This window comes from Agelaius phoeniceus, chromosome Z (genome assembly GCF_051311805.1).
Source record: "Agelaius phoeniceus isolate bAgePho1 chromosome Z, bAgePho1.hap1, whole genome shotgun sequence".
NCBI classification, from domain to species: Eukaryota; Metazoa; Chordata; class Aves; order Passeriformes; family Icteridae; genus Agelaius; species Agelaius phoeniceus.
In genome coordinates this window covers 1,969,688-1,997,004 of record NC_135303.1, presented here as the reverse complement: position 1 = coordinate 1,997,004, position 27,317 = coordinate 1,969,688, and the positions used below count along the sequence as shown (strand labels likewise).

The 27,317-nt window shown below is 41.0% G+C and overlaps 1 protein-coding gene across 1 annotated transcript in view; it reads left to right on the top strand.

Annotated features, from left to right (window-relative positions):
* The window catches only part of HAPLN1 (hyaluronan and proteoglycan link protein 1), a 64,779-nt gene extending 40,222 nt beyond the window's left edge, over positions 1–24,557 (top strand). Inside the window, 3 exon segments of the mRNA XM_054652589.2 lie at positions 4,322–4,696; positions 15,874–16,176; positions 24,059–24,557. Of these exon segments, the coding sequence (XP_054508564.2) occupies positions 4,322–4,696; positions 15,874–16,176; positions 24,059–24,348 (968 nt within the window). The 3' untranslated portion in view covers positions 24,349–24,557.
* Positions 24,558–27,317: the final 2,760 nt, after the last annotated feature.

The following is a 27,317-nucleotide window of genomic DNA, read 5'->3' as shown; positions in this document are numbered from 1 at the left end:
CTTTCCTTTCCTTTCCTTTCCTTTCCTTTCCTTTCCTTTCCTTTCCTTTCCTTTCCTTTCCTTTCCTTTCCTTTCCTTTCCTTTCCTTTCCTTTCCTTTCCTTTCCTTTCCTTTCCTTTCCTTTCCTTTCCTTTCCTTTCCTTTCCTTTCCTTTCCTTTCCTTTCCTTTCCTTTCCTTTCCTTTCCTTTCCTTTCCTTTCCTTTCCTTTCCTTTCCTTTCCTTTCCTTTCCTTTCCTCTCTCCTCTCCTTCCCTTCCCAGAACTTTCCTTTTCCTTTTCCTTTTCCCTTTCCTTTTCCTTTTCCTTTTCCTTTTCCTTTTCCTGACCTTCCTGAACTTCTTCCTGAACTTTTCTTTCCCTCCCTCCCCTTTTTCTTCCCTTTCCTTCCCTTTCCCCTTTCCTTTCCCTTTTCCTTTCTCCTCTTTTTCCTTTCCTCTTCCCTTTCCTTTTTTCCCCTTTTCTTTTCCCTTTTCTTTTCCCTTTCCTTTTTTCCCTTTCCCCTTTCCTTTTCCCCTTTCCTGTTTCCTTTCCCCTTTCTCTTCCTTTTTTTTTCTTTCCTTTTCCCTTTCCTTTCCATTTCCTTTTCCCTTACATTTTTTTCCCTTTCCCTTTCCTTTTTTTTCCTTTCCTTTTCCCTTTCCTTTTTCCTTTCCCAGGCTACCATCCCCTCTATCTCTTTACACCTGCTCAGACTCAGCTCGCGGCGGCTGCAGAGGGCCAGAGGAGGTGGGAGGCAGCCAGCAGGGAGGAACATCCCCAAATTAGGGTGCTGCTGCTGGAGTCAGAGGTGACAGTGCTCTGGGCAAGCCTCCAGGCCCTGCTGGCACAGCCACAGTTGTTAGAAAGAGTGAGCATTAACAGCCTGAGTCACAGCCTCCCAGCCCTTTCTGCTAAACATTTATTAACCTATTTCAGTACTGAAAGCCCAACATAGCTGAGCCCTGAGTCAGATTTCTTGGTAATAACCACCCCAAAGCATAACATTTCTCCTCCCAAGGTGGACAGAGCACTGTGGAACGTCTTTGTCCCCAAAGGAAACAGGAACATTTGCAGACTAACTGTGCTGGCTGTCTTCACTTTCCTCCTCCTCCTCCTCCTCCTGTGGAAACTGCTGGTAAAGCTTTCCATGGTGCCTTGCCTCAGATCACCTCTCTCCTTGGATGCTCTCCTCGGGAATGGATTATTGGAGCATCCCTGAGCCTCTGGAAAGGAGGGCAGTGAAAAAGAACATCATTTAAAAGGGGCTGTAGGCGACCTCCCCTGCAGCTTTGTTTTTTCACCAGGCAGGAAGGTCTCTCACCCTGGCAAAACACCTCACAGCACTCAAATTTGCTCATTCTCGAGGAAGCTGGAGCCCTGACCAGTGCAGAGAGCAGCAATGCTTTGGGCACAGCACCTCCCAGCAAAGAGCTGCACCTTTGGGATACCTGTTTTCCCCAAGCAGATGCACGTTTGCACTCAGCAAGTTTGTCTTTGCAATTACCACCCTCGTTTTGTGTTTGCAAAAACACAAAATCCTGCATTCCCTGGGGTGCAGCTCAGCGCAGCCGTGAGCAGAGAGGGAAATCCAGCTGAGCCTGCAGTTTGGGCAGATATTTCCTTTAACCACAGACCTGTCACCAGGCCTCAGAAGCCTGGGACTGTCTGGAGGGATCCAAAAGAATCTCCCTGAAGGCCCCTCATGCTGTGGGCACACCACAGATTCCTGCAGTGCTGTGGACAGACGGCTGGAGGGGTGGGATAGACACGCCGCATCCATCCCAGTCCTTCCCTCCTCCAGCCACCCACATCTCCCTGGCTGATGACATTTTTTCATCAGTTCTGTCTGAACTAACCCAGAAAATTGCTGCTAGCCTTCACAGGGCCACCCTCTCAGCAGCCTCTGTGTTTTTTTTGGGAGCTCACCCACAGCTTTTGCTGGATTCAGAGAGAGCCAGGTTGAGGTTCAGAGCGGGAATCGCAATTTTGGGCAGCCACATCGACCTGCTGAACATGCACAGGGGGCTGCAAAGTCTCTTTTCACAGCTTGTGAGTGCAGAAGGAGGTTGGTGATTTATTGGGGGTTTTGGTCACTGTCTCAGGGGTCAAGGACAGCAAACCCAATGGGAGCGCTGAGCTTGCTCAGCCAGTTTTGCAAACTTCGCATGAGGAACGAGGCAGGAGGTACTGAAAGGAGGCAAAACTCTCACTTTTGGGTACGTCTGCTGACTAGCACATGAAATCTGCATTTCCCAGGGTTTTCCCAAGGCAGCACAGCCTGTAAAATCCCCAAAGACTCAGGGCTGGAAGAGAGCACCTGCCCCAGCCGACTGTCCTAAGCAAAATTATTTCACAGGGCAACATCTGCTGCTAGAGGGAAGGAAAGTGGGAAACCTGGGGTGAGGAGGGGAGGAGACAGGCAGTCACATACAGGTTTGCATGAAAAGTGTGATCAAAATATAAAAGATAAAGCAGTGACAAGTTTTAAGGAGGAAAAAACCACATTGGGATGATGAAGAGGGTGGGCAGCGGAGGAACAGATTTTACTGGACTTCCTTACTCTGGTCAGAAGAGGAACTTACACTCAAAAGTTAGAATAAAATACAGATAAAAATGCCTAAAATATCTACTTTAGAATTTTGCTGACACTTTTCATGTCAGTATAAATAATACCATTTGGTGCATTGATGGTTTTTCTGCTTTGTGAGTGGGATTCTCTGCATCCCAGACTGTGAGGAGCTCTGTGTGCTGCTGCCTGAATAAGCAGAATTCCTCCAGAAAAACTGAATTATGAAAATAAAAAATGAAGCATTGATATACAATTCTTGAACAAGGAAAATATGGGAATGTGTGTTGGAGCCCTTTATGGGTGATGGCATTCATTCATCAGCAATACAACTCTGTAAATCTATTTACACAACTCACTCTTCATGAGTGTAGGACAGTCTCTGCCTGTGTGAGGGGCACTGAGATGCTTTGTGCACAAATAATTAAATAATAAATTAGAATATTTAATATATATATTATAATTTTTAATATTTTGCTATCATAATTAAATAATAATAACAAATAATTATTTATAACTGGTTTATAAACCTTATACTGAACAGGTCCAAAATGATTGCAGGGTAGTGATCCTGCAGCTACAGCCGGTGAAGGCTGATCAAGAGTAGAGGCTGGACAGAGCTAAAGAATAAAGTGGAGATTTATTAAAAAGATCTCAATGGATCCACCTTGGGCAGCACAAGAGCCCAGCCAGGGCTGCACCCAAGATGAACCAAAATGGCCCCAAAATGCACGGCCGGGCACGAGCTCTGTCCCTGGGATCAGTTCTGCTCCATTTGCCTCTTGCAGTTCATTGTCCAATTCCAGCTTTAGCCCATGTTTTTCTCCTTTTTAGCCCTTGTTTTTCTCTCTTCAATTTACTGTTGTTTATAATTTTTGGGCCAGGAGCTTGTAACTGTTGTCTTTGGTCAAGCTGGAAAAGGAATTGTTTTCCTTTTCCGAGGAAAAGGAAAAAACAAGTTCAAGGAATCGTTTTCCTTTTCCTCCCTACCCTGGGAGGAGAACTTGCTAACACTAAACATGAAGCTCAGAGCTACACACTAAAGCAGCACAAAATCTGAAAAATATAAAAACTAAAACTTAAGACACCCACAGATTGACCCATTCTGTAAAAGGAAGACTGCAAACCAATTCTTGGAGAGTGGGTTGTCACAGATATATTTTATGAAAAAATCCTTTTGTTAGGATCTTTTCTCCTGAGAAGCTGGGAAGCTTCAGCTTCTCCATGTTTTGCTGCTCTGGAATGTGATTTGGAGAATTGTTTACCCAGCATGTGAATTGTTTTTAATTAATGGCCAATCACAACCACCTGTGTCGAGGCTGTGAGCAGTCACAAGATTTTGTTATCATTCTATTCTTTTCTTTCACTTTCAGCTTTCTGATGTCTCTTTTCCTTTAGTATAATCTCAGTATATAATTTTCTTTTAATGCAATATATATCATAAAATAATAAATCAGCCTTCTGAAACACGGAGACAAGACCTTCATCCCTTTCCTCATCCTGGGACCCCTGCGAACACCTCGATTTTATTATCATTCTATTCTTTTCTTTTCCTAGCCTTCTGATGTCTCTTTTCTCTTTTCTTTTAGTATAGTCTTAGTATATCATTTTCTTTTAATACAATATATATCATAAAATAATAAATCAGCCTTCTGAAACACGGAGGCAAGATCCTCATCTCTTCCCTCGTCCTGGCACCCCTGCGAACACCACCACAGCAGGTGTTGGTTTTTTGTTGCTTGGTTTTTTTTACCTTTTCCTCCTTAAATCCCACAGAAAACGGGCCCCGTCTCCTGGTGGTAGCAGAGCAAGCCAAGATCTTCTCCCACCGTGGCGGCAACGTGACGCTGCCGTGCAAATTCTACCACGAGCACTCCTCCACTGCTGCCGGCTCAGGAACACACAAAATCCGCGTCAAGTGGACCAAACTCACCTACGATTACCTCAAGGAGGTGGACGTGTTTGTGGCCATGGGGCACCACAGGAAGAGCTACGGGGGCTACCAGGGCAGGGTGTCCCTGCGGGAGAGCAGCGAGAACGACGCCTCGCTCGTCATCACCAACATCAGGCTGGAGGACTACGGCAGGTACAAGTGCGAGGTGATCGAGGGGCTGGAGGATGACACGGCAGTGGTGACCCTCAATTTGGAAGGTAGGTGACAGCCTGGGACGTGCCTTGAGTGGGATTGATGTGGTGTTAGGGAATTCCTGGGGGTTTTTTTCCCTCCTGCTGATGTTATGTTATCAGATGATGCATTATCGCTGACATTGCGTTATTGGTGATGTTATCACTGATTTTGTCTTATCACTCTGATTTTGTGTTACCACTGAGTGTGTCACCACTGGTTTTGTGTGTTATCAGTGATAACAGCAAGCTGAGGAAGCAGGATTCATTGTGCTCTGGGGAATCTTGGCCTGACCACAATCATAAATTGGAACATCGTCCGGGCTACTATAACTTACGCTGGCCTACGGCGTATCCAAATTCCAGCCAGACCTGGTGTGAGAGGAGCCAAGAAAGGATGAGCAAATACAGTGTTGGGAGTTCCATGTGTTTTTGATTTTCTCCTGTCATTTTGCATAGGCAGCTGCATCTTTTTACCTAGGTGAAATTATATCAAATTCACCCCCAACGTTAATTTTACGAAACTTTGGGATATTTTAGATGATCAAGCGAATGCAAATCTTCTTTTAAGGATAAAAAAAGTTACAGTAGTTACCCAGAGACAGTGGGTTTGCATTTTTCCAGCCTTATAATCAGATAAATTAGTTCTTTACTTTGTCTGCCATTCCTACATGTAGTGCTAGTCATTTTCTTCAGCACTATTCTTGAAAACAGTAGAGTTAAAAAGTAATGAAACAGGTTTAAAGAGGACAAAATTTCAGCTTCCCTTACCTCTTATGCAATTCAGATACATTTTATGTGTTCCAATACACGTAAAATAGTGTTCGACCCTTTCTTTTTTTTTCCCAAAGTACTGCACTGAACACAGAGGTAAACAAAAAGTTTCATGAGGACATATCACATACTCTAACACTCACCAGCAAGTGTATGCCAGAGGGACCCTGAGAGAGGGAGAGGGAAAAGAAAAAAAAAAAAAAGAGAGAAAAAGAGGAAAAGAGAAAGTGGGGAAAGGGGTGGAAACAAAAAAAGGAGGAAAAAAGGAAAGGGAAAATGGAGAAAGGGAGAAAGGAGGAAAGCAGAAGGAGAAAAGGAAATGAAAAAGCAGAAAATAAAAGGGAAAAGGAGGAAAAGAAGGAAGGAAGGAAGGAAGGAAGGAAGGAAGGAAGGAAGGAAGGAAGGAAGGAAGGAAGGAAGGAAGGAAGGAAGGAAGGAAGGAAGGAAGGAAGGAAGGAAGGAAGGAAGGAAGGAAGGAAGGAAGGAAGGAAGGAAGGAAGGAAGTGGCGGAAGGAAGGAAGGAAGTGGCGGAAGGAAGGAAGTGGCGGAAGGAAGGAAGGAAGGAAGGAAGTGGCGGAAGGAAGGAAGGAAGGAAGGAAGTGGCGGAAGGAAGGAAGGAAGTGGCGGAAGGAAGGAAGGAAGTGGCGGAAGGAAGGAAGGAAGTGGCGGAAGGAAGGAAGGAAGGAAGGAAGGAAGGAAGGAAGGAAGGAAGGAAGGAAGGAAGGAAGGAAGGAAGGAAGGAAGGAAGGAAGGAAGGAAGGAAGGAAGGAAGGAAGGAAGGAAAAGGAAAAGGAAAAGGAAAAGGAAAAGGAAAAGGAAAAGGAAAAGGAAAAGGAAAAGGAAAAGGAAAAGGAAAAGGGGAAAAGGGGAAAAGGGGAAAAGGGGAAAAGGGGAAAAAGGGAAAAAGGATACAGCTGCCCTGCACAATAAGAATGTCTGAGTGGTTCTTGGAACCAAGAAAACATAATGGGCTTATTTTACTTCTTTACATCTATTCTTTCATTGCTGGCTGGAGGCCACAGAAACTTCCCCTTTTGGATTGCAGGAAAACCCTGCCCAGTTTCCATGCCAGTGGGGTAGTGCAAGTAGGTTGTTCCACCCCACATAATTCATCTTTAACAAGAATGGACCCTGTTCTTTTCAAACTTATGAGATAAAGAGAACTGGACACTTACATGTTTAGCTTCAGTTCTCTAAAGCAGTTATGAGTGAAGACAGAAATCAGCTGGAGGATAAAAATCTTTGGTTTTCTCTGCTGACCCCAAACTCTCATGTGTTCAGCCTCCCCTCCACTGGGGCAGGCTCTGCTCAGCCCTTGAAGGGAGAAAATTCCTCTTGGCAGGCTCAGCTCTACCTGAGTGAAACAGCTCTCCCCACCTGCCCAGGCTCTTGCTTCCTCTGCAGCAAAAGTTCATTATTTTTCTGCTGTGAAAAGCTGTGAGTGCTTCCTGCTGTGCCTGGGAAGGGGAGATGCTGATGGACGTGGGAGCAGAGCAAGTTTGCCTGAAGCTTGGTACAAATGCTTGTGCACGTGCAGAAATCCGTGCCTGAAATTCATTTTTGGATTAAAGCTGCAGTGAGAAAGCAGTGAGGAGCCATTTCTTTGCTGCATGCAGTAAACACAAGGGGGATTTGTTTTAAAAAAGGAGATTTTCTACCTTTCTTACTGTTTCGTAATACAGCACCAGCCTTGGATGCAAGGTCAGGGTCCCTCCTCCAAAATAAGGCAATTCATAAGTAGAGGAGGAATCATATTTCCTCAGCCAAGTGTGTTCCAACCTGCTCTCAAATGAAAGTTTATATATTTTAATCAGTGTCTGGCTAACCTAAGGAACAATGGTTTTTCAGTGATTTTTGCCGCACATGGGACAGGTGTAATGTTCATTTCTGACATTGTGGAGTGGTGTTTCTTAAACTGGAAGGAACAATTTCTTTGCAAAACCGCATGGTAAAATGTAACATTTCAAGTAAGATAAGAGTGGTGAGAGTTTCAGTGCCAGGGCTGCCTGTGTTCCCTAAATCCAGTAATTCTGTGTCCATGGCACACTGAAATTTCCTAATAAAAAGATATGTACTAAAATATAATAATATTACAGTGGAGATTTATAACTGATAGAATATATTCCTCTGTTTGCATGGCCCTGTGCTTACTTTTTCAACACCCTTGCAGCTTTATGTAGTTCTGGCATTAATTTTCATTTCATGTATTTGTGCAAAGCAGAAGAGACCGGGGAAGAAAAAAAAAACCCACAATATTTGGACAAAAATTAAAGTATATCAGCCCATTCCAACATTCTACAGTCTGGTGCAAATAATCAGGTTAATCTCACAGTGGGAGTGATTTGCATCAGCAGCCTGATGTCCACTGAGCTGGTGGCCTCAAGGATGTTAATTGGCAGCAGGAAAAAGCCATTTACACCCAGGAATGCCCAAGAGCAGTGCAAAGCAGCTGATGGCTCCCTGTGCAAAACCCATGGGCCTGTATCAATACCAAAATTCTTGACCTCCACGGACCTTTTTTCTTCTCCCACTGTGATAGCATTTTATTTTTTCCAGCCTTAAAGGCCTCTCAGGGCTGTTATTAAATAAAACATTCATAATAACTGGGCACTTTTAGCTTTGAAAAAATCTGAAGCTAGAGTCAGTCTGAATTTGTTACATACCTTACATTTTTGTGATTTGTTTTCTTCATTTTTATTAATTGGGAACCACAGCATTTTTTCTCTAGACCAAGAGAGATTGTGCTGAGTGCCAGCTAAAGCTCAGAACTGGAACCCACTGCAGTTTTTCCACAACCACCAGCTTTAGGATCTGTTCATGTCCTAAATCACGTCCTGATTTTCAGCCTGAAGCACCAGGACTGGCCTGAGGGCTGGTCAGGGTTGGTCGGGGCTCAGCAAGAAGTGTCAAGTACTGAGAAAAGCAGAATATTCTTTATGGAGAACCAACCTCTTCACCAAAGCCATCTCTCTCTGAAATGGCCCTACTCTCCTCCTGCCATAAAATATGGATCATGAGTTTTACACTCTTTGTTCAGTGCCCTCAAGTCAAAAGCCTGATATATTAAAAGGACTCTGACAGCAGCCAGATATTGTTGTCCGAGTCGTGAGCAAAAAAAAAAAAAAAAAAAAAAAGAATTCTCAGCTCACATTAAATTTTATTTACGGCAGCTTTTCACGGTCCCACACTAAATTTTCTTTATGTTTGCGCTTTGCTAGTTTATTTTCTCATGAATACCTGGCAGTGTGATGAATCTCTCTGCTCCAGGTCTGTGGGTTTGGCCTCCCAGGCTCCAGCCCTCAGGTGCTGCTCAGGCACAGGTTTTGTGTGCCCTCCCTGCAGGAGAGACAGGGCAGGGGTGGCAGAGACAGTGGGACAATGCTAAACAGACAAAGGTAGGGTTTTATCAAATTAAGTCATTTTTAAATAATTAAGTAATTTTTAAATAATTAAATATTTTTAAAAATAAATGAATTAATTATTTTTAATAAATAAATATTTTTTTTAAAAATAGTTACTCTCTTCAAAGGGAGGTGAGAGTTGAGCACAGTAACTTTGCAACACTATAAAGGCTCTAAAATAATTAACTTTTACATCCAACGCTACTGGGAATTTGAAGATCTGGGTAAAATCATTAAAAGCCTCTGTAGAAAGCAGCTTCTAGATAGAAGCTAACTCTTCATGTGGCTCCCCAAGAACCAGAAACCACCAGTATTCATGTTCTTGCTCTGATATATGTTGGCCTTTAGGTCCAAGAAAGAAAAAAAAAAAAAAAACAAAAAAAACCCCCAAAAACAGGCATCCCTTTCAAAACCAGACTCTTTAGTTCAAAATGGCTCAAGCAGATCCATAAGCTTCATGTAAACAAATTTTTTCAAACTGTCAAAACAATAATTTTTTAATCTGTTCGTTTGGTCTTCAGCTGGATTGGATGTAAGCAATGGGGAATGCAGAGTTGAAACCAACAGGAAATCAGCTCTGTGCTCTCCAGAGCAGGAGAAATCAGATTTAGACTAAAAATGTCATATTTGTTTCCTCTGTGTGCTGCTGTTCCATCCATACATAAACCAAAAAAAACCCCACATATTTCTAATATCCTCTGTGTGATGATCTGTTCTACTCTCTGAAAAGCTGATTTTGTAGGACACACTTTTTGTGGGTGCCTGGAACAAAAACCGAAGAGGAGCTGTCAAGAGTAACTCATGGCAGACCAATGTAATTCCTTCTGTGGCAGGGCTTTGCAGACAGAGCTGTGGTTGCACATGCTCCAAGAAATGGTCCTTGAATGATGCAGGTGAAACAAAAAGTTAAAAGAAATTGGCAGAAATTGTAAAAGTAAAGTGTCAAAAGTAAAGGGTCAAAAAAAATTTGGAGTAATTACGCTAAGAAGAGCAGAGAAAGGCAACAGTCCCCAAATTTTTTGTAAAGGCTGTAGAAATACAAGGGAATAATCTACCCTGGGCCAGATCAGTGTATTTTATTATGTTTTTATTGGTTAGAAGTAAGCAACCCCACTGACAGTTATGGGATGCTGGAGGGACAATATTTCAGGGCTGAGTTTTATTTTTAGGGAGATTGATACCTGACATTGACAGCCAGTGGCTGGATGATCAGACATCTGAAAGTTCTGACAGGCAGGAAAATGGAGGTGGAGACTCTGTGAAAATGGGGGGGGGTCACCAGTTTTTATGGAATTTTAGGAATCCAGCAAGGAAAATTTTGCCATTGAGTGTATGAACCTGCCAGTACAAAACTGTGCCCTACAGAACAGAAAAGACCAAATCCACTGTTGCCCCATGTTTGCACTGGCTGTGAGAAAAATTACTGTTCAGTTTAGGCTAAAACTTAAGAAATCCTATTTCTTTACTGGCTGTGAAAAAACCTTTTTTTTTTTTTTTCCCATGTGGATCAACAGAAATTTGTGTTATTCTGTTTCCACGTGTCAATACTCTTGAAACAGCTAATTGTGTGTGGTGCTGGCTTAATTAACACTCATCAATCATGACAGGGGTTGAACTTTCTGAGGTTGTTTCCTCACCTTGTTGCCCTGGGTAAGTGCTCCAGCTCCTTGCCCTGACAGTGTGTGTGAAGTGCATTCACTTGCCCTGAATTTTAGGGGCTCGTGTAAGGGGTACATAAAAGACTCTGAAATAAGACAAATAAGACAAATACAGTCCCAGAAAAAACACAGCAAGTGGAGAAGAGTTGGACATTTGCTCACTTGAATGAGAAATCCATAGACATACTGGTAGGATGCTGTGAGGAGGATATATAACACATCTATTTTTGGTAGGAATCCCAATTTCCTTTACAGGATTCATTTTCCAAACTGCAGTTGCTTGGTCACAGGTGCATGCATCCCCTGGTTTCTCACTGACAGACTCATTCTCTGCTGAGCTGATGTGTCTCAGGCTCTTCCTGTCTCTTTTGGGAGCAAGGAGGTCTTTCCCTGGGGCAGAACCTTTTCCAGAGAATCGTGGATTTTGGGAGAGCAGCCACGCCATGATTCCTTATAATGGAAATTAATATCCCCACCCAGCCTCCACATGGCTAGGGATTGGAATCACCAAGGTCAAGCTAAGGCTCCTCAGCTCTGCCTTCCCACAAAGTAACCAGATTTTAACCTTCTGAGGCTGGAGGTTTTTTAAGCTGAATTTGTTAAGGTTTGGGAGCGGGTGTTTTGTCTAGTGGCAGAGCACGGGGCTGGAGTCAGAAATTGAGGCTCAGCCTGTGCTTTGGGAACAGCAAGGAGCCTCAGGACAGCTTTTTGTCCATTCAGGAACAGATGGGATGGATTATACCTTGATGGGTTTGTAAGGTCCAGGACTGAGGAAGACGCCCTGCCATTAACTGAAGATCAGCACTGCTAAAGTGTCAAAGGAAAGGGAGATGAACATCGAGCTCTCACTGTGAATTTCAGCAAGGTTTGATAGGGAAGTGAAGGGAAAAAAACTTTAACAAAATTGCAAGGTAATTCAAAGCTGCACAAAGCACAAACCCAGTACATTTTCCTCAGCAAAATCAGCCCTGGCCACCCCCAGCTGCAGGGTGAAATTAATGCTAATCAGTTCCAGGCTTGTACTGCAGATGAACTCCAACAAAAAATCAGCTTCTATGCAGTCCGCTCCAATATAGCCCAAAGCTAATATTACAGTTTAGTGCATATTTATGTTATAAAAACATTATGTCCCAAACTGTCAAACTCAGATTTGCAACACATTTACATACACAGTTTAGCCCCTTTTGAAAAGTGATTTTGGAAACCTCAAGGAATCGAATCTGTTTAAATAGTTATCAACTAGTTGCTGCTCAGTTTTTAGAAGTATGTAAGTTTATATCTTGATCTTTCCTACTTGTAGGGTGTTTTTTTAATGTATATGCAAATCAAACACATGTACTGGAAAAGGAGTCTGTTGTCTGGGGAAATGCAGTTCTGAAAAACATAATAAGTATTAGATTTCTAATAAAGTAAAAGGGCTTGGATTCCTATTGAATTTGCTAAATTTTTATTATACCAAATAATATTTCAATCCATTAGCATTGACGAGGAATGGAATTTTTTTAACAAAGATATGATGAAGGAAAAACAGAAATCCAGAAAAATAGGAAATATCTTCTTGTGTCTTGTTTATGAAGCTGAATTTAACACACGTGTTACATTACATTCATACACTGCAGTTCAGAACGTCACATAACAGAAAAGCCCTTTAACAACGGATTTACAAAAGGAAAGAACTGAAGCAGACTCTCCAGCTAATTGATGAAGCAGAGCAAAACACTGTTTATTATTACCCTGCCAAGTTTACATTTGCATGCTTTATTTTCTTGGACCAAGTCACTGAGGTTTAGTAATAGCAAAGATTTTGTTAAACAAAAATAACACTTGGACGACAGAAGGGTGAGGGAGAGAAGAGGAAGCAAGGGGACTTTAGGAAACTGGTGGAATAGATACAGAAATGGTTTAGAATGTTCTGAAAGAAGAGTGGCTTCATCACATGGTGACTGCCTTGCTTGACCACAGGGTAATTTCTCTATCCTATTCTGCACTGCCCTGAGGACAAAGAAATTGTTGTAGGCAAGAGGATCCAACAGCAGGAAAAAAAGTAAAAAGGAAGGTGGATATTTATACCAGTGCAAAGTTATTGGCTCATGTGTTATCTTGTCTTCAGTCCCCCTGAGTCCTACAGCACTTAGTTCTGCAGAGATGTCTGAGTTTAAACATTCTGAGCTGGATCTTCTCTAATACCACTTTATTTCGGCTTATTATGAGATTGGGCTAAAGCCAACTGTAAAATTTAGGTCTGGGTTAAGTTTCCAAGCCCTGCCAAAGATTAGGGTGGTCTGATCCAAACTTTTGTTTCAAGTCTCTCTGTTCTTGTTTTATCAAACCCACATGGGGAGGTGGTTCTTCAGTGCTTTCTGAAATGTCTTTCATGCTCCAAGGAACAATGTTTAATTTCTGATATTTTCCACAAAACAAGCAGAAGAAAAATTTAAAGAAAAAAGTGTCAGGTAAGGGCAGTGACTGTGATTAGACGTCACTTTTGAAACCATCCTGGAGGTGTCCCCAGGTTTCCCAGCCCCTCTTGGATGTCCTCTGTCGTGAGGTCTCTCTGCTGACCCTGTCTGGGCAGGGATGAGCACCAGACAGGGCTTGGGGACAAGGCTGTGTCCTTGTCCCCTGGTGGGGACAGAGCATTTGGCAGGGCCATGCTCCCTGCACAGTGACCCTGTCCCAGGGTGAGCCATCACTGCTGCAGGGGCAGAGAGGGGAGGTGGTGACACACATGGCTTCCCACCAGGGCAGTGCCACCATCTGTGCCAGGGGAAACCTGTCCTCTGTGAGGAGCCCGAAACCAGCAGAAAAGTCTCCCACACAACTTCACTGATTTCATTTCCCCATAGCTGCTCCTGCTTTAAAACCTCAGGATGCTAAAATTGAGCCTCCTACCAGATTAGCCTTGAAACACTGTTGTTAAGGCAGACATTATTCCTGGAATAATGTGAAATTTAAAAAATTTTTAAAAAGAAAAGCCACCCGAAAAAACCCCACAAAAAGTGCAAACAAAAAGCAATTGTCCTGAACATCTCAGGAAATCTTGGCAAGAGCTCATGCAAAGAACACAACACTCTTTTATGTAGATCAAAACATTTCATTGTAATGTCTGTGACTCAAAAGAAATAATTCATAGAAATTCAGCTATTCAATTCAACAATGTCTTCTTTCTGAATTGCTACCAGGAACTCCCCTATTCCCATTCCACACTAAAAAAAAACCCCACCAAACCAACAAAGAAACAAACAAAAACATACACCAAAAAAAAAAGCAAAAAAAAACCACCAAAAAAACCCAACAAAACAAACTAAAAAAAAAAAACCCAAAACAAAGCAAAACAAAGAAACAATCACCCAAACAAACAAAATTTAAATAAGCAAAGAAAAACAGCCCCAAACAAACAAACAAATTCAGAAAGTAAAGCTATGCTAGGGTTTAATTGACTCTTTTTAAAATGAGAAATTGACCTTACAATGGATAAATGGAAATTTTCCATGAAAAACATGTAGTTGCATAATTCCAGCTAGCTCTGCTCCTCCTTAAGCATGGTGAGAGTAGGGCACTGAGACCACCTTGGTGACAGCAAGGTGCAGGTGGGAGCAGCAAGCAGACCTGGCAGGATTCCCATTGGGAAGGGGATGAGGCCATGGGGAGATGGTCCTGATAGGTAAGGCAGCACAGAATCACAGAATTAATCACAGAATCACAAGATGAGCCAGGTTGGAAAAGACCTTTAAGACCATCTAGTCCAACCCATGACCCAACACCTCCTCATCAACTAAACCCTGGCAACCCAGTGCCACATCCAGTCTTTTTCAAGCCAACCCAGGGATGGTGACTCCACCACCTCCCTGGGCAGCCCATTCCAGTGCCCAGTCCCTCTTTCAGTGAAGAATTTCTTTGTAACATCTGACCCAAATTTTCCTTGGCACAGCGGAAGAGGTAAGGCAGCAAGCAGCCCTAACCTCTTTGTGGCATTTGCTGGGTCCCCAGGACAAAGGAGGAATTGATGAATCTGACTCCACGTTCTTAGAAGGCTAATTTATTATTATATTATATTATATTATATTATATTATATTATATTATATTATATTATATTAATTATATTTATTATATTTATTATATTTATTATATTATATTATAAGAGTACTATACTAAAATTATACTAAAGAATAGAGAAACGTTACAAGAAGGTTTCAAAGAATGATCATGAAAACTTGTGACTGCTTCCGGAGACCCGACACAGCTGTTGGTGATTGGTCATTAAGTCAAAACAATTCACATGAAACCAATCAAACATGCACCTGTTGGATGAACAATCTCCAACCACATTCCAAAGCAGCAAAACACAGGAGAAGCAAATCAGATAATTATTGTTTTCATTTTTTTCTGAGGCTCCTCAGCTTCCCAGGAGAAGAAATCCTGGGCAAAGGGATTTTTCAGAAAATATGACAGTGACACCTCTTCCCAAAACCAGAGCTGCTGTGCTGCCAATGGGGCGTTTTTCCACCAAAAAAAAATCAACACTGCCACACATTGAGGATCCAACCTTTAGCTCCCCTTTACTCCTCCTCCTGCTGGCTGCCAAAGCTGTTCCCCTTCTCCCTGCCACCTTGATTTATTAAAAATATGGATATTGATCTAGCAGCGATATCCAACTGTGACGGACAAAGACTCTCTGACAGTTTAAAGTTAGAAAAGTTAATGTTTATTGCAATGCCCAGGCAGCGTGCAGGATAGCTCCCAAATACACACTGTGATTTACAGGTGATTACAGAGTCCTTTTATCTGTACAACTACTGAAGACCCAAAATACAAATGCATATTCATCACTTTGGTACATCTCATTCCTCGCTTCATATGGTAATTAGTTCAAAAGCTATTAAGTATGCGTAGTTTGTTCCTTGAAATGGGTCGGTGGTCCCTTTCATGGGGAGGGGTCCCAAAATGAGGAAGTAAATGAAGTCTTCCTCGTTCTGACCTTTCTACCTTTTCAATGCAAATATGACAAATGAACCCTTGGTAGACCTCCCATTGCCATCTTCAATTGGTTTCAGAACAGAGGAAGCCTAAAATTGTCTTATGTTCCTAAAAGCTATTTATCAGTTTCTATATTCTTCATTATTAACCTAGCTAGCTAAACATTGTGTTGACAAGCAATCAATTATTAGTTTACTACTAACTCTTAACTTCATGAAGTTAAGGGTTAGTAGTTAACTAATAACCACCCATGAAGGCCTACCCATTTATTTTTGATTAACTCCAATAAAGCTTATCTCCAACGAAAACCTCAGCTCCTATAAAATCCCTAACTTCTTTAAACTTTATGCCTCAGTCTCAGTGCCTGGTAACTCTCCTCTCCCCCTGCCCCAGGTGTGGTGTTCCCCTACTCCCCGCGGCTGGGGCGGTACAACCTGAACTTCCACGAGGCGCAGCGGGCGTGCGCGGAGCAGGACTCGGTGATGGCCTCCTTCGACCAGCTCTACGACGCCTGGAGGTCGGGGCTGGACTGGTGCAACGCCGGCTGGCTCAGCGATGGCTCCGTGCAGTACCCCATCACCAAGCCCAGGGAGCCCTGTGGGGGCAGGAACACTGTGCCCGGGGTCAGGAATTACGGCTTCTGGGACAAGGACAAGAGCCGCTACGACGTCTTCTGCTTCACGTCCAACTTCAACGGTGAGAGCGTTTCCTTGGCCTTTCCCTCGTAAAATGGCTGTGCTTAGGCAAGGTGCTCCGGGGGTAGGAAAGGGTGCTTGGTTTGTCAAAGCTCGTGTTAAACCTGGAAGATGCTAGGAATGAAATAATCAAGGTAATGAAATAATTGTGGGATTTCCAACGGTATGCGCGCGGAGTAAAGTCGTGTTTGCCACATGGCCACATAGATAGTTTTTACAACTCAGGACTTGTACTGGCAGGATTTTCTAATGTCTCCCCTTTCACCCCTTGAAAATTTATACATACCCTTTATACATACCCCATCAAAATTTCTACACACCCTTTTAATGCTGGCGTGTAACCAGTTTAATTCAGTTCGGCCTTTGAACCTGCAGTTCATTAATTAAGGTTTCCTGTTGAAGCCAATAATTCTGCTCCTGCTAAAATCTGTCAGCAAAACAAAATTTTGATCATCACTGCACCTATTCTGCCATGTCCAGTAGCTCCTGCTCATGTACCAGGTCTAATATGACTAATAGTTCCTTATCAGCAGACCTATTTCTAGATTTATTCATAATTTAGATTTCTAATCTTAGTACACTGCCAAGTCACTGATCACTTTTGCTCTGAGGTTGGACTTCTGTATACCTTACTTTAGCAACTGCAAGCTTTTTTTCTTGCTGTTAGTTGATATATTTTTTTTAGGTATGAAATGAAATTAAAGGACCCAGTCTCAGCTTGCTATCGTTTCAGGGTTTACCTAGTGTCAGGAAAACATTTAGAAAGCATTGCTTGTGAATGCATCCAATCCTCTACAGCATCCTGCTTGTGGATAATTCCTACATAACTCTGCACAGGTTTGGCTTGCAGCCCACTCAGACCATGGAGTGTGTCCTTTTTATACTTATGCACAGATTGCTCAGCCACAGTGAAGCAGTTTTGGCCTACAGCAGAGCAAAAAATAAACATAAGCCTTGGTTTCAGAAGATGTGCTCCAGTGCTAAGTCTGCACCACCCTCCACAGAAAAAGACCCATCCAAAAAAAAAAAAAAAAAAAAAAAGAACAAAAGCAAACGAAAAAAGGTACCCTCCCAAATAAAAATCAAAAAATAAAAACAAAACAAAACAAAACAAAAAAAAACAGAAAAAAAAACCCAAACAAAAAAAGCCACCAGAAAACAAAAAAAATACACACAAGAATAAAACCCCCACCAAAAAAAAAATACAACAGGAAAACCCAAACAAATCCTCAAGCCGACAGTATTACATTTGGTTCAAAGTGATCTGAAACAAAAGTTTGGCTGATTTCTTTATCATACTGCTTCATCCCATTAAAAGCTGGCTCAATTTTTCTTGCTTCGTTTATCTGAGCTGAAATCCTGTATGAACTCATCTTTTCTATACAGATTTAACCCTGTGCTGTAGAAATATCACCAGGGTATTAAATAATCAAACAGCAATAATTAAAATGTGATAGCTGCACTTTTTTCCAGCCCTTGCAAAATGAAACCTTGTGACTGCTGCTCAGTGTTCCCCACCCTTTTACACACCAGGTGCTGAGCAGCAGCATCTTTTAAGGAAGAAAACGCATAATTTCTGGGGAAAAGAAAAAATAATAAGTACTGACTAAGATAAATATTAGAAAAAGAGAGAGAGAGAGAGAAAGAGAAAGTGTAGATTGATAGATATAGATATATAGATGATATATGGATACATAGATATATAAGTATATAGATATATAGATATATAGATATATAGATATATAGATATATAGATATATGGATACAGATGATATAAAGATATACATTATAGATATATAGAGAGATATAGATGGTGTAGATATAGGTATAGATATAGATATAGATTATAGATATAGATATAGATATATAGATATAGATATCCCCACAATTCAGTGTCAAATGTCACTCATGACATCAGCTGAAAATCCAGATTTCTGCTTCTCTCAGCTTCCACTCCCTTAACTCACCAGATTACATTTTCCTCACATGTCCCTGCCGTGTTCTCCACTGCTCCTTGTCCCAGGCTCACCCCCATAACCATAATTAACCCAGACACTCTGCCAGCTCTCCTGTTCTCAGCACAGCATTTTGGATAAAGTGTATTTAATGGCATATGTTGGCTCTCTCACTGCAGAGGGAAAAGGTGAAAATTGCACAATTTGCCACCAGGCTGGGGTGAGCATTTGGCAAAGATAGTGGCTTAAGGCACAAAAAAACCCCACAACAAACAAAAAAAAAAACCCAACAAAAACCAAACCAAACCAAACAGAAAGAAAAGAAAAAAAATCCACTGGAAAAAAAAAAAAAAAGAAAAGAAAAAGAAAAAAAAACCTACCAAAAACAAAACACCAAAACTCAGAAGAAATAAAAAAAGAAAAAAAAAAGAAAAAAACATGAAAAGGGAAAAAAAAACCCCAACAAAAACAACAAACCCCTATTACTTCAAGACCCAATATTGATTCTCTCAGCTCAGGAACAGCCAAGGAAAATGAGAGGTGGTTGGGACACGGCGCATTCCCAGTGGCTGCTGGAGTCTCCTGATAGTAGGAAACAGAGGAGCCTTCAACTTTATGTAATGGAGATGGGAAAATTCCAAGGGCCACAGGAGCAGGGAAGGATAGGGAGAATTTAAAGCAAAAAAAAAAAAAAAAAGTTGTGGGAGCTTCTATAAAAAAAGAGTCAGGTTTAGATACCTTCTAAATGGTTTCTCTGTAGGGGAAAAAAAAATCCCCAAATATATTATGATCTCAGAGATTATTAAAAAAAGGTTCAATTTCAAATAATTCAGCTGTAAAAGAAAAATATCTTGATTTTTACCTGAAGAAGAAGGGTAAAAGCCATGGTATTTAGCCATTTGGGTAAAAAAATTAAAATGCAATCATCAGTGCAGTGAATCCAAATCCAGGTTCAGTGTTTTCCCTGTGGAATTATTGGATCCCAACTGTGATGACCTGGATACACAAAAAATAATGGCTAAAAATGAAGGCATTATACCATTAGAAAAAACATTTACATGCTTTTCTGTTACCTGCACAAGGAAATAGCTTGAGCAAAGCTCAAGTAATATCAAATAATCTTGTTACTTTATGAAATTACCCTCCATGATGACTTTTCATAGAATAAGGCAAATACAACACACATTTTGTTCTGCCTGTTTTTTACTGATTTATACTCAAATCTTTCTGTTGGTTCACACGAGATTTGTTCATGTTTTGCACCCAAGAACATGAAATCATTTCATACCTTTTATATCTAATTGTACCAGCAATCTACCAGTTTATAAAGATATATATAGCCATGTGTTTCATAAAACAAAGCAAAGACCTGATGCTGTCTGAGAAATCCATCAAAACATTTTGAGATAACAAAACATTTTCTGCCTGCACTGGATGGCAATATGTTTCCCAATCTGTTTTTACATTCCTTGTGCTGATAAAGTCTATTGAAAATGAGTGTACACGAGTGGGGAGGGTTCTAACCTAAATTTGAAAATTCCACATTGAAATTTCCTGGTGTCTGAGGGCTCAGCTTTGCTCTCTCAGAGCAAATTTCTCCTTCATTTGTCCTGCCCAATGGAAACCACTTTAGTCCATGACATCTTTATAAAAGCTGAGCTGATCCAAAGTTTTTCCAGGGCTGCAGATCACTCAAATTTCTCTCCTTCCCTTGTCCCAAGGAATGAAAATGCTCCTCCCCTATGCAATCTCTCCAGATGATCAATTTGGGGAAATAAATGCAGATAAATCCTTTTGTTACAATCTTCCCCACTGAGCCTAACAGCCATAAACCAAGGAATGTATAATGGAAGAGCTGAGTGGTTATTCTTTATTTCTTTTCAAAGGTCTTCTGAAGGACAACAGTTCTTTTTTTTTTTTTAAGGAAAATCCCTGAGAATCTTTTGCACTGAAAAGTGCTAAAAGAGCTAAATGTACATGTACTTATCAGGTCCTCTATAATGAAGCATTTTAAAAGAAAATAAAGTACAAGTACAGCTTGCATCACACTTTCCCCTCAATAACATGCATTTTGTTATATACCTTTTCCACAGAACCATAGTGCACAATTGATCTTTCATCAGCTCCAGGAGAATCAAGTAAAAATCTTGTTTTAACAGAGTTAAGAACACGAGGAATACATTTTTGAGAGCATGTTAAAAGCACAGCTGTGAGCCACCTGTTGATCACAGCAGTGCATGAGACAAGCAAGCCACCTCTGCCATTTAAATGGGAGAAAGCTGTGGAAAGTCCTGCCTGAATAATGCTGACTGTTCATTTGACTATTTCAGAGTATTTTATCACTGGGAACATTTAGCAACTGTTCCAAAGAGAGAAATTGAACCCAAAATAAAATCACACGCCCTTTATTAGCAGTGGTTGCTTCTGACTCACCAGAGTCATTACTGGTATTGGTGTGTTTAAATTTATTTTTTCCTCACATACTTAATTCAAAATCAGTTATTTGAGAGGATCACTGGATGTCAAAATATTTACCAGGTCTTAAATATTTCTCTCCTTTTTTTTTTTATTTTTAAATAAGAGAAACTTACTAATAAGCCTCTCAATTGAACACTAAGCTTGAAGAAATCTCCAAGTGTGATTCATCCCTCAAAATTCCACAGTCACAAGGGTGTGGGGTGTGTAGGTCAGTGGCTGGAGTTTTCCTCTTTCAGCTGTTCTGTTACACACAAAATCTTAAAATAGTTGTTATAGATGGGGTTTGGGCAGGTTTGCACAAACCCTCTGCCCCACGGTTTGGGTGTGAGGAGTCAAATCAGGCAGGATCCTCTGTGGAGGTGACCCAACCACCCGGCACTAATGAGAGAGAGACAGAAAATTCCTCCCTGCCCTTCCACATCAATTAAACAAATTCTGAGACTGAACAGTCAGGAACCCTTCCCAACTAATATGGGGGGGAAAACTGCACAGAGTTTATTAATGGAATTTTATGCAATCAGACATTCTGGATACACATTGCACCCCTGCGGGGTTTACTATTAAATTTCTCTCGATTGAGGGAGGAGCAGAGTATAGGAGTTTTTTATTATTGATGTCATATGTCAAATGCCTGACCTTACTGCAAATCCCTAGGAAATTACATTCCATTGACATATGGCTTGAAGAGGAACTCACAAACTAGGTGAAGTTTACCCAGTATCAGTCCAAACCCCTGTTCCCCTAAATCAGAAAGCCTGTTTGCTTTGGGGAAACCTCTTAAGAGTTGTATCAGTAACAGGATTCCATTTAGTAAACATTCCCTTTAGCAGCACGTTGTAAATGCTCTCAGCTTGCCAAAACAGAGTTTTAAAAAGTGTTCTACAAAGGGATGATTACCTGTTCTCAAGAGTTTTGGAAATTATGGAAATTTTAGAATTTCGGAGTTATGGAAATTATGTAGGTATTGTCTCTGACATCAATGAATTTTTTTAAAAGTCTCTTTTCCACTGCAGCTGCAATGTAAATTCCTTTTTTTAAAATGTTGTTGTCTTGATATCCAATTTCCAACCTTTAGACAGGGTTAATTCAATTACCTTTGTATCATGATCTGACCTGACTTTCCTTCATTTAGAAAAAGAAAATCCTGTTTGATTTGTGCAGGAATATGAAGCTGATATAACTCTTAACTTGCTCAGCACTTTTTCTTCACCAAGAAAGCAATCTCATCCTAGGCATAGTTCTGTGTATCTACCTGATTTTTGTGAGGCAGAAAGTGGATATTGTGTTGGAGTACATTCTTAATTAATCAGTAAAGAATGTGCTCTGGAATTAGAAGGTGCCCAGAAGAATAAAGAAAAAAATTCCTTTTTTTCACCTAACTCTCCTCTTCAGGAGCAGGCAGATTGGAAATGTTGTGAATTTATTTGGAAATTACTGAATGCCTTCAAAGAAACACGATTCTTCTGCAGTCCATTTGGCTGTCAAAGCAGTGATGATAAATAACCCCAAGTACAATGAATGAAATGCTCACAACGAATGTTTATTGCCTTGATGAATGGAATCAATACCAATACTATCGCTGCGTATGGATTAGTCGGGTAGACTTTGCTTTTTGGGTTTTATTTTCTGGCGTATATTTTCATTACCTTGAGACAGGGAACATTTTTCTCAGCAGCACTATCAGCTCGGTCTCGTGTTGTGGTGAGGATATTCCCTTTGATTCCCTAAAGAGAAACAGAGCTGCAGAACTGCTGGTGAAGACTCACAACAGACATAATTTTGCTCCACCACAGGCTCAAGCTATCCTTCTGAGAAGCTGTTGGATACCTTGGCTTTCTCACAAAAAAAAAAAAAAATTTAAAAAAAAATCTTTTTTTTTGCTTGTATTTAATCAGAGACAAGGTCACCACCTTGTCAGAGAGCAAAAGAGCATGTGTTACCTGCAGCTGCCCTCCCCTAAAATGCTATCACTTAATGCTGAATGTGACTTCAGGTGGAGAGGCCATCCTTTGATATTAGAAGAAATAAATGAATAAATGTAGCATGGCCTTTTTTTTTTTTTTTGGTGGGGTTTTTTGGGTCTTTGGTTTTGGGGTTTTTTTTTCTTGTTCAAATAGTCTGTTTTCTGTACCTGGGCTGTTTTTTGAGTAAGGATTTTTTTTTTTTTTGTCCTGATACTTATCAATTCATACCAAAAAAATCACAATATTTTCAACAACACAACATCCAACTGGCACAGACCCAGATTAACCACATGTTCACATGATCCTTCAACAGAATATCTCCATTTTTCCTCAAAAGTCAGAGTTATTGTATTGTTGCCTGAAATCAAAGCAGAAAAAAAGCCTTGCCACAGTATTAAAATGGAAAAAAAATAAAAAAGATAAAAGAAGGTAAAAAAGAAGTTCCTTATTGGAAGCTTCCAGGTGTATCCATAGTCACATTGTGCTATGGGCACAATGGTATTGAATTTCTACAGTTTTTATAAGGTTAATTAATTATCTAAGAGATACATCCAATCGGAGATTCAGTTGCCCCTTGGGTTTTGGTGCAAGGGCTTCTATGCCCCAATTCCTGTTATGTCTTCTTATAGGTTCTCTACTTGACAATAAGACCAAGAAGTAATTCAGGAATGTGCTAAAAGGTCAGCTTATTACTCTAAAATCTTAGAGGAAGGGTAGGAAAAATACCAGGAGCTGTATAACTGGTACACAGAGCTGTGTATGTATGAAAAGTGTATGAAATTGCATAAAAAGTAAAACTCTTTAGGCAACACCATTGAGGTCACAGAATCACCTGAAAGGAAGTTGTGGTCACGTGGGGTTGGTCTCTTTCTCCAGGCAGCACTGACAGAACCAGAGAGGACAGTCTCAAGATTCTCCAATGGAAATATAGGGTGGATAATAGGAAACATTTTTACAGAAAGGCTGATAAAGTTCTGGAATGGCTGCCCAGGGAGGTGTTGGAGTCCCCATCCCTGGGTGTGTTTAAAAAAAGCCTGGATGTGGCACTGGGTGCCAGGGGTTAGGTGAGGTGTTGGGGCTCAGCTGGACTCAATGATCTTGAAGGTCTCTTCCAACCTGGTCATTCTGTGGTTGGGGTCAATGATGTTGAAGGTCTCTTCCAGTGTGGTCATTCTGTGGTTGGACTTGGTGATCTTCAAGGTCTCTTCCGACCTCGTCATTCTGTGGTTGGACTCAATGAACTTGAAAGTCTCTTCCAGCCTGGAATTCTGTGGTTGGACTCGATGATCTTCAAGGTCTCTTCCAACCTGGTCATTCTGTGGTTGGATTCAATGAACCTGATGGTCTCTTCCAACCTGGAATTCTGTGATTCCCCATGATCCTTTGATTTAAGACTTTCAAGATTTAAGCCCGCAAAACACCTCCAGCACCGCCGACGCCCAACCTCCACACCACTAACAACTCCGTGTTCCCCCTTTCTCCCCAGGCCGCTTCTACTACCTGATCCACCCCACCAAGCTGACCTACGACGAGGCCGTGCAGGCCTGCCTGAAGGACGGCTCCCAGATCGCCAAGGTGGGGCAGATCTTCGCGGCCTGGAAGCTGCTGGGCTACGACCGCTGCGACGCGGGCTGGCTGGCGGACGGCAGCGTGCGCTACCCCATCTCGCGGCCGCGCAAGCGCTGCAGCCCCAGCGAGGCCGCCGTGCGCTTCGTCGGCTTCCCCGACAAGAAGCACAAGCTCTACGGGGTCTACTGCTTCAGGGCCTACAACTGAGAGGGCACGCCTAGAGCCTGAAAGCTTTCCTGGGTTTGGTTTGGTATTTTTTTTTCAAGTGTGAAAGATGTCTTTTTTTGGGTTTTTTTTTGGTTCTTTTTTGGGTTTTTGGGGTTTTTTTTTTTGGTATGAACTCATGCAAGCTGCCAAAACTGTGATAAACCTCTTTTACTTACTGTAAAGAGTCATTTTCGTAGACACTCCCTCCCCCAAACCCGTCGGTTTGGTTTTGGGTTTTGTTTTGTTTTAGTGTTTTGCTTTTTTAGGGGTTTTTTTTGTTTTGTTCTTTTTTTTTTTTGTGAAAATATCTTTCCATAGATATTTTAAATTAATATAATTTAATGGGAGCTCTAGGTAAGGAACTTTTTAGATTCAAATTCTTTAAGCTATGTCATCCCAAAAAAATTATAATTTTCATGAATGGGGCATGCAATAGAGCTTGACAATTGCTAGGGCACAATTATGGAGTGTAAGGCTACTCAAAGCAGAAGCTTTTAAAAGCACAGATTTTACATATTTGTACCAGTTTGAGAAACACTGCAAATTGATTATGACAGGAATTTTAAAATAAAACAATCTTTTTGTTAAAGGGGATCAGTGAGGTTTCGGAAAGAAATCTCACAACAATATATGTTAGCAAATAACTGTTTTCACTGGTTCACATGGGAACAACAGAGACTTTAACAAAAGCAGCTAAAACAGTCCACAAAAATAGGACTAGTTTTACAATTTCAAACCTTGCCTTTCTGAAAAATAAGCTCATGGTCCCATGCATAGGAAGAAGCACAATTAGTTCTCCTGAACATTTCAATTGTGTTTTTGTTGTGTATAAATCATTGAGTGAACAATTAACTGACGAGAAAACTCTTCTTTTCTTCTTCTCTCCAATTAAAGATGCCTGAGAAGTGTTGTATTACCTTTGAGTAGCTTTACTGAGCTATTTTTAAACTCTTAAAGGCCATTTGCTAAGCAGCATAATAGCATCTACTCAGGGCAGTTGTATAAATGAACTGCTGGACAGAGAAATTGTAAACTTTAGCAGCTTGATTTTACATTAGCCTTTGAAATGTTATTGTCTTAATTAAAGAACATTACAGTATTTAATATTTCTTAGCTATTTACACATCACAAGAAACAAAAATTAGAAAAAAAAATATTTAAAATGGTGAAGTCTTAGACTATTAGAAAAAATCTGAAACCAGCCATTAAGTTTCAGAAGAGAAAAAGGAAAAAAACACTTCATTTCCTTTCATCTAATTTGTATCTAAAAAAATACATCTGTTTTTTAAACTATCAGTGAGATAATATAGTATCGCTAGCCCTGAATTATTTAGTTAGTCCTCCTTAGAGTTAAGAGAAAATAAAGCTATTGAAATACTTCTTTTCACTAAATCTGCAGTGGTCTAGGTGGAAGATGTTTACCTAAATCTGCCAGTGTCAGAGAAAAACATTCACTATGCATGGTGCCTAGGATTTTCAGAGCTGCCTAAAGCACTAGGTCCTCCCTAAGTACCAGTTTGAGGGAATTTGGGATTTCCAATGCAAACTCACTTTGGATGCAGCAATTCTTGGTGCTCATCTTCAGCTACCTTAATGCAACCAGTTTTTCAGAGAGCAGGTGCTCGAGGCTCTCTGAATATTTACTCCACTTATGGTGTCTCAAGCTGGATATCCAAAAAAATAATAATAAAAAGAAAAAGGCAGAGAGGCCACTGATTAAAAGTATCTTGGTCTTGGGTAATCTCTTCAGTGTTTTTTGATGATCTCTATCCAGTATTGGTTCTACCACTTAAAAATGGAGAACTCTTTTTCCTACTCTACGCTTGCTGACTATGAAGAACTCAGAGGACCAACATTTGTATTTACACCAAGTTTTATAGCTGCCCACTGTTTTCCATCATTTAAACGAGGTATAGTGGTGTTTATCCAACTAGGACACAACCTGTATGCTTTCATGGATGGTTAGGTGTAGCTATTTTCCCATGGAAGTGAGTAAATAAATCTCTTTCCCAGAGTGGTTGTGGTCCATTTTTAACTCTGTGAGCAAGCCAGGGACAAGATATGGAAAGGGGCTGTAGTGTAAGGTGTATTTTACTGGAGCTCATTCCCACTGAACTCAGAAGCAAATTTCCATCCTTCTGGGGATATTTGCATCCTCTGTGGATATCTGTTCATACTTTTCTGATGGAGAAATCTCAGTGCCAAACCCCCTCCTTTTTTTTTTTAATCCACCAGGAATTGGATTTTCTCAAAACGGTATCCTTTAGCTATAAATAGAGACTTACTAGAGGTCAAGTCCCTACAGCCACGCAACCTTTCTTGAACAGCTATTTCTTAAATCCATGCCCATTTCACACATTTTCTCAGGCCATTCAGAGCCTTCTCTGAAACCTTTGGAGAAAAAAAAAATGGAAATGGAAATAGAAATGTTAAGTACTCAAAAAGGAAAAGGAGTGGGGTACGCAAGAGCGGACCATGATCAAGAGGAATACATGTCATTCCTCCATCCAACCTTCAGAAAATTTGAAAAAATGCAAACTGTTCCACAGTTTTTCTTCTGAAGTTTGGACAGGAAGGTTGTGGGGTGCGAAAAGCTGTAGAGAATATCCAAGTAATTGCCACAGCTAGATCCAGAGTTGCTGTAAAGAGGGGAGCCTTACGTAGCTGGCTCTACCCTCCCCAAAGATCTACTACATCTGGAGGAGGCTGCATGGTTTTCTTATTGCACAGAGGTGAAGAGACCCTCATGAAATTTTTTTTTTTTTTTGTACCTCTCCAAAGAAACCCCCTACAGGGTTTCATCCAGACACATCGCCTTTTTTTAATTTTTTTTTTTTTTTGCAGGAATGGGGATTATATTTTGCCTGCATTAAAAAAAATAAATAAACAATGTACACATCCAACCCACTCGTGGGGCTGGCTGAAGTGCCCTCACTGCTAGACCAAAGGCACTGCTGGAAAGGCCAAGC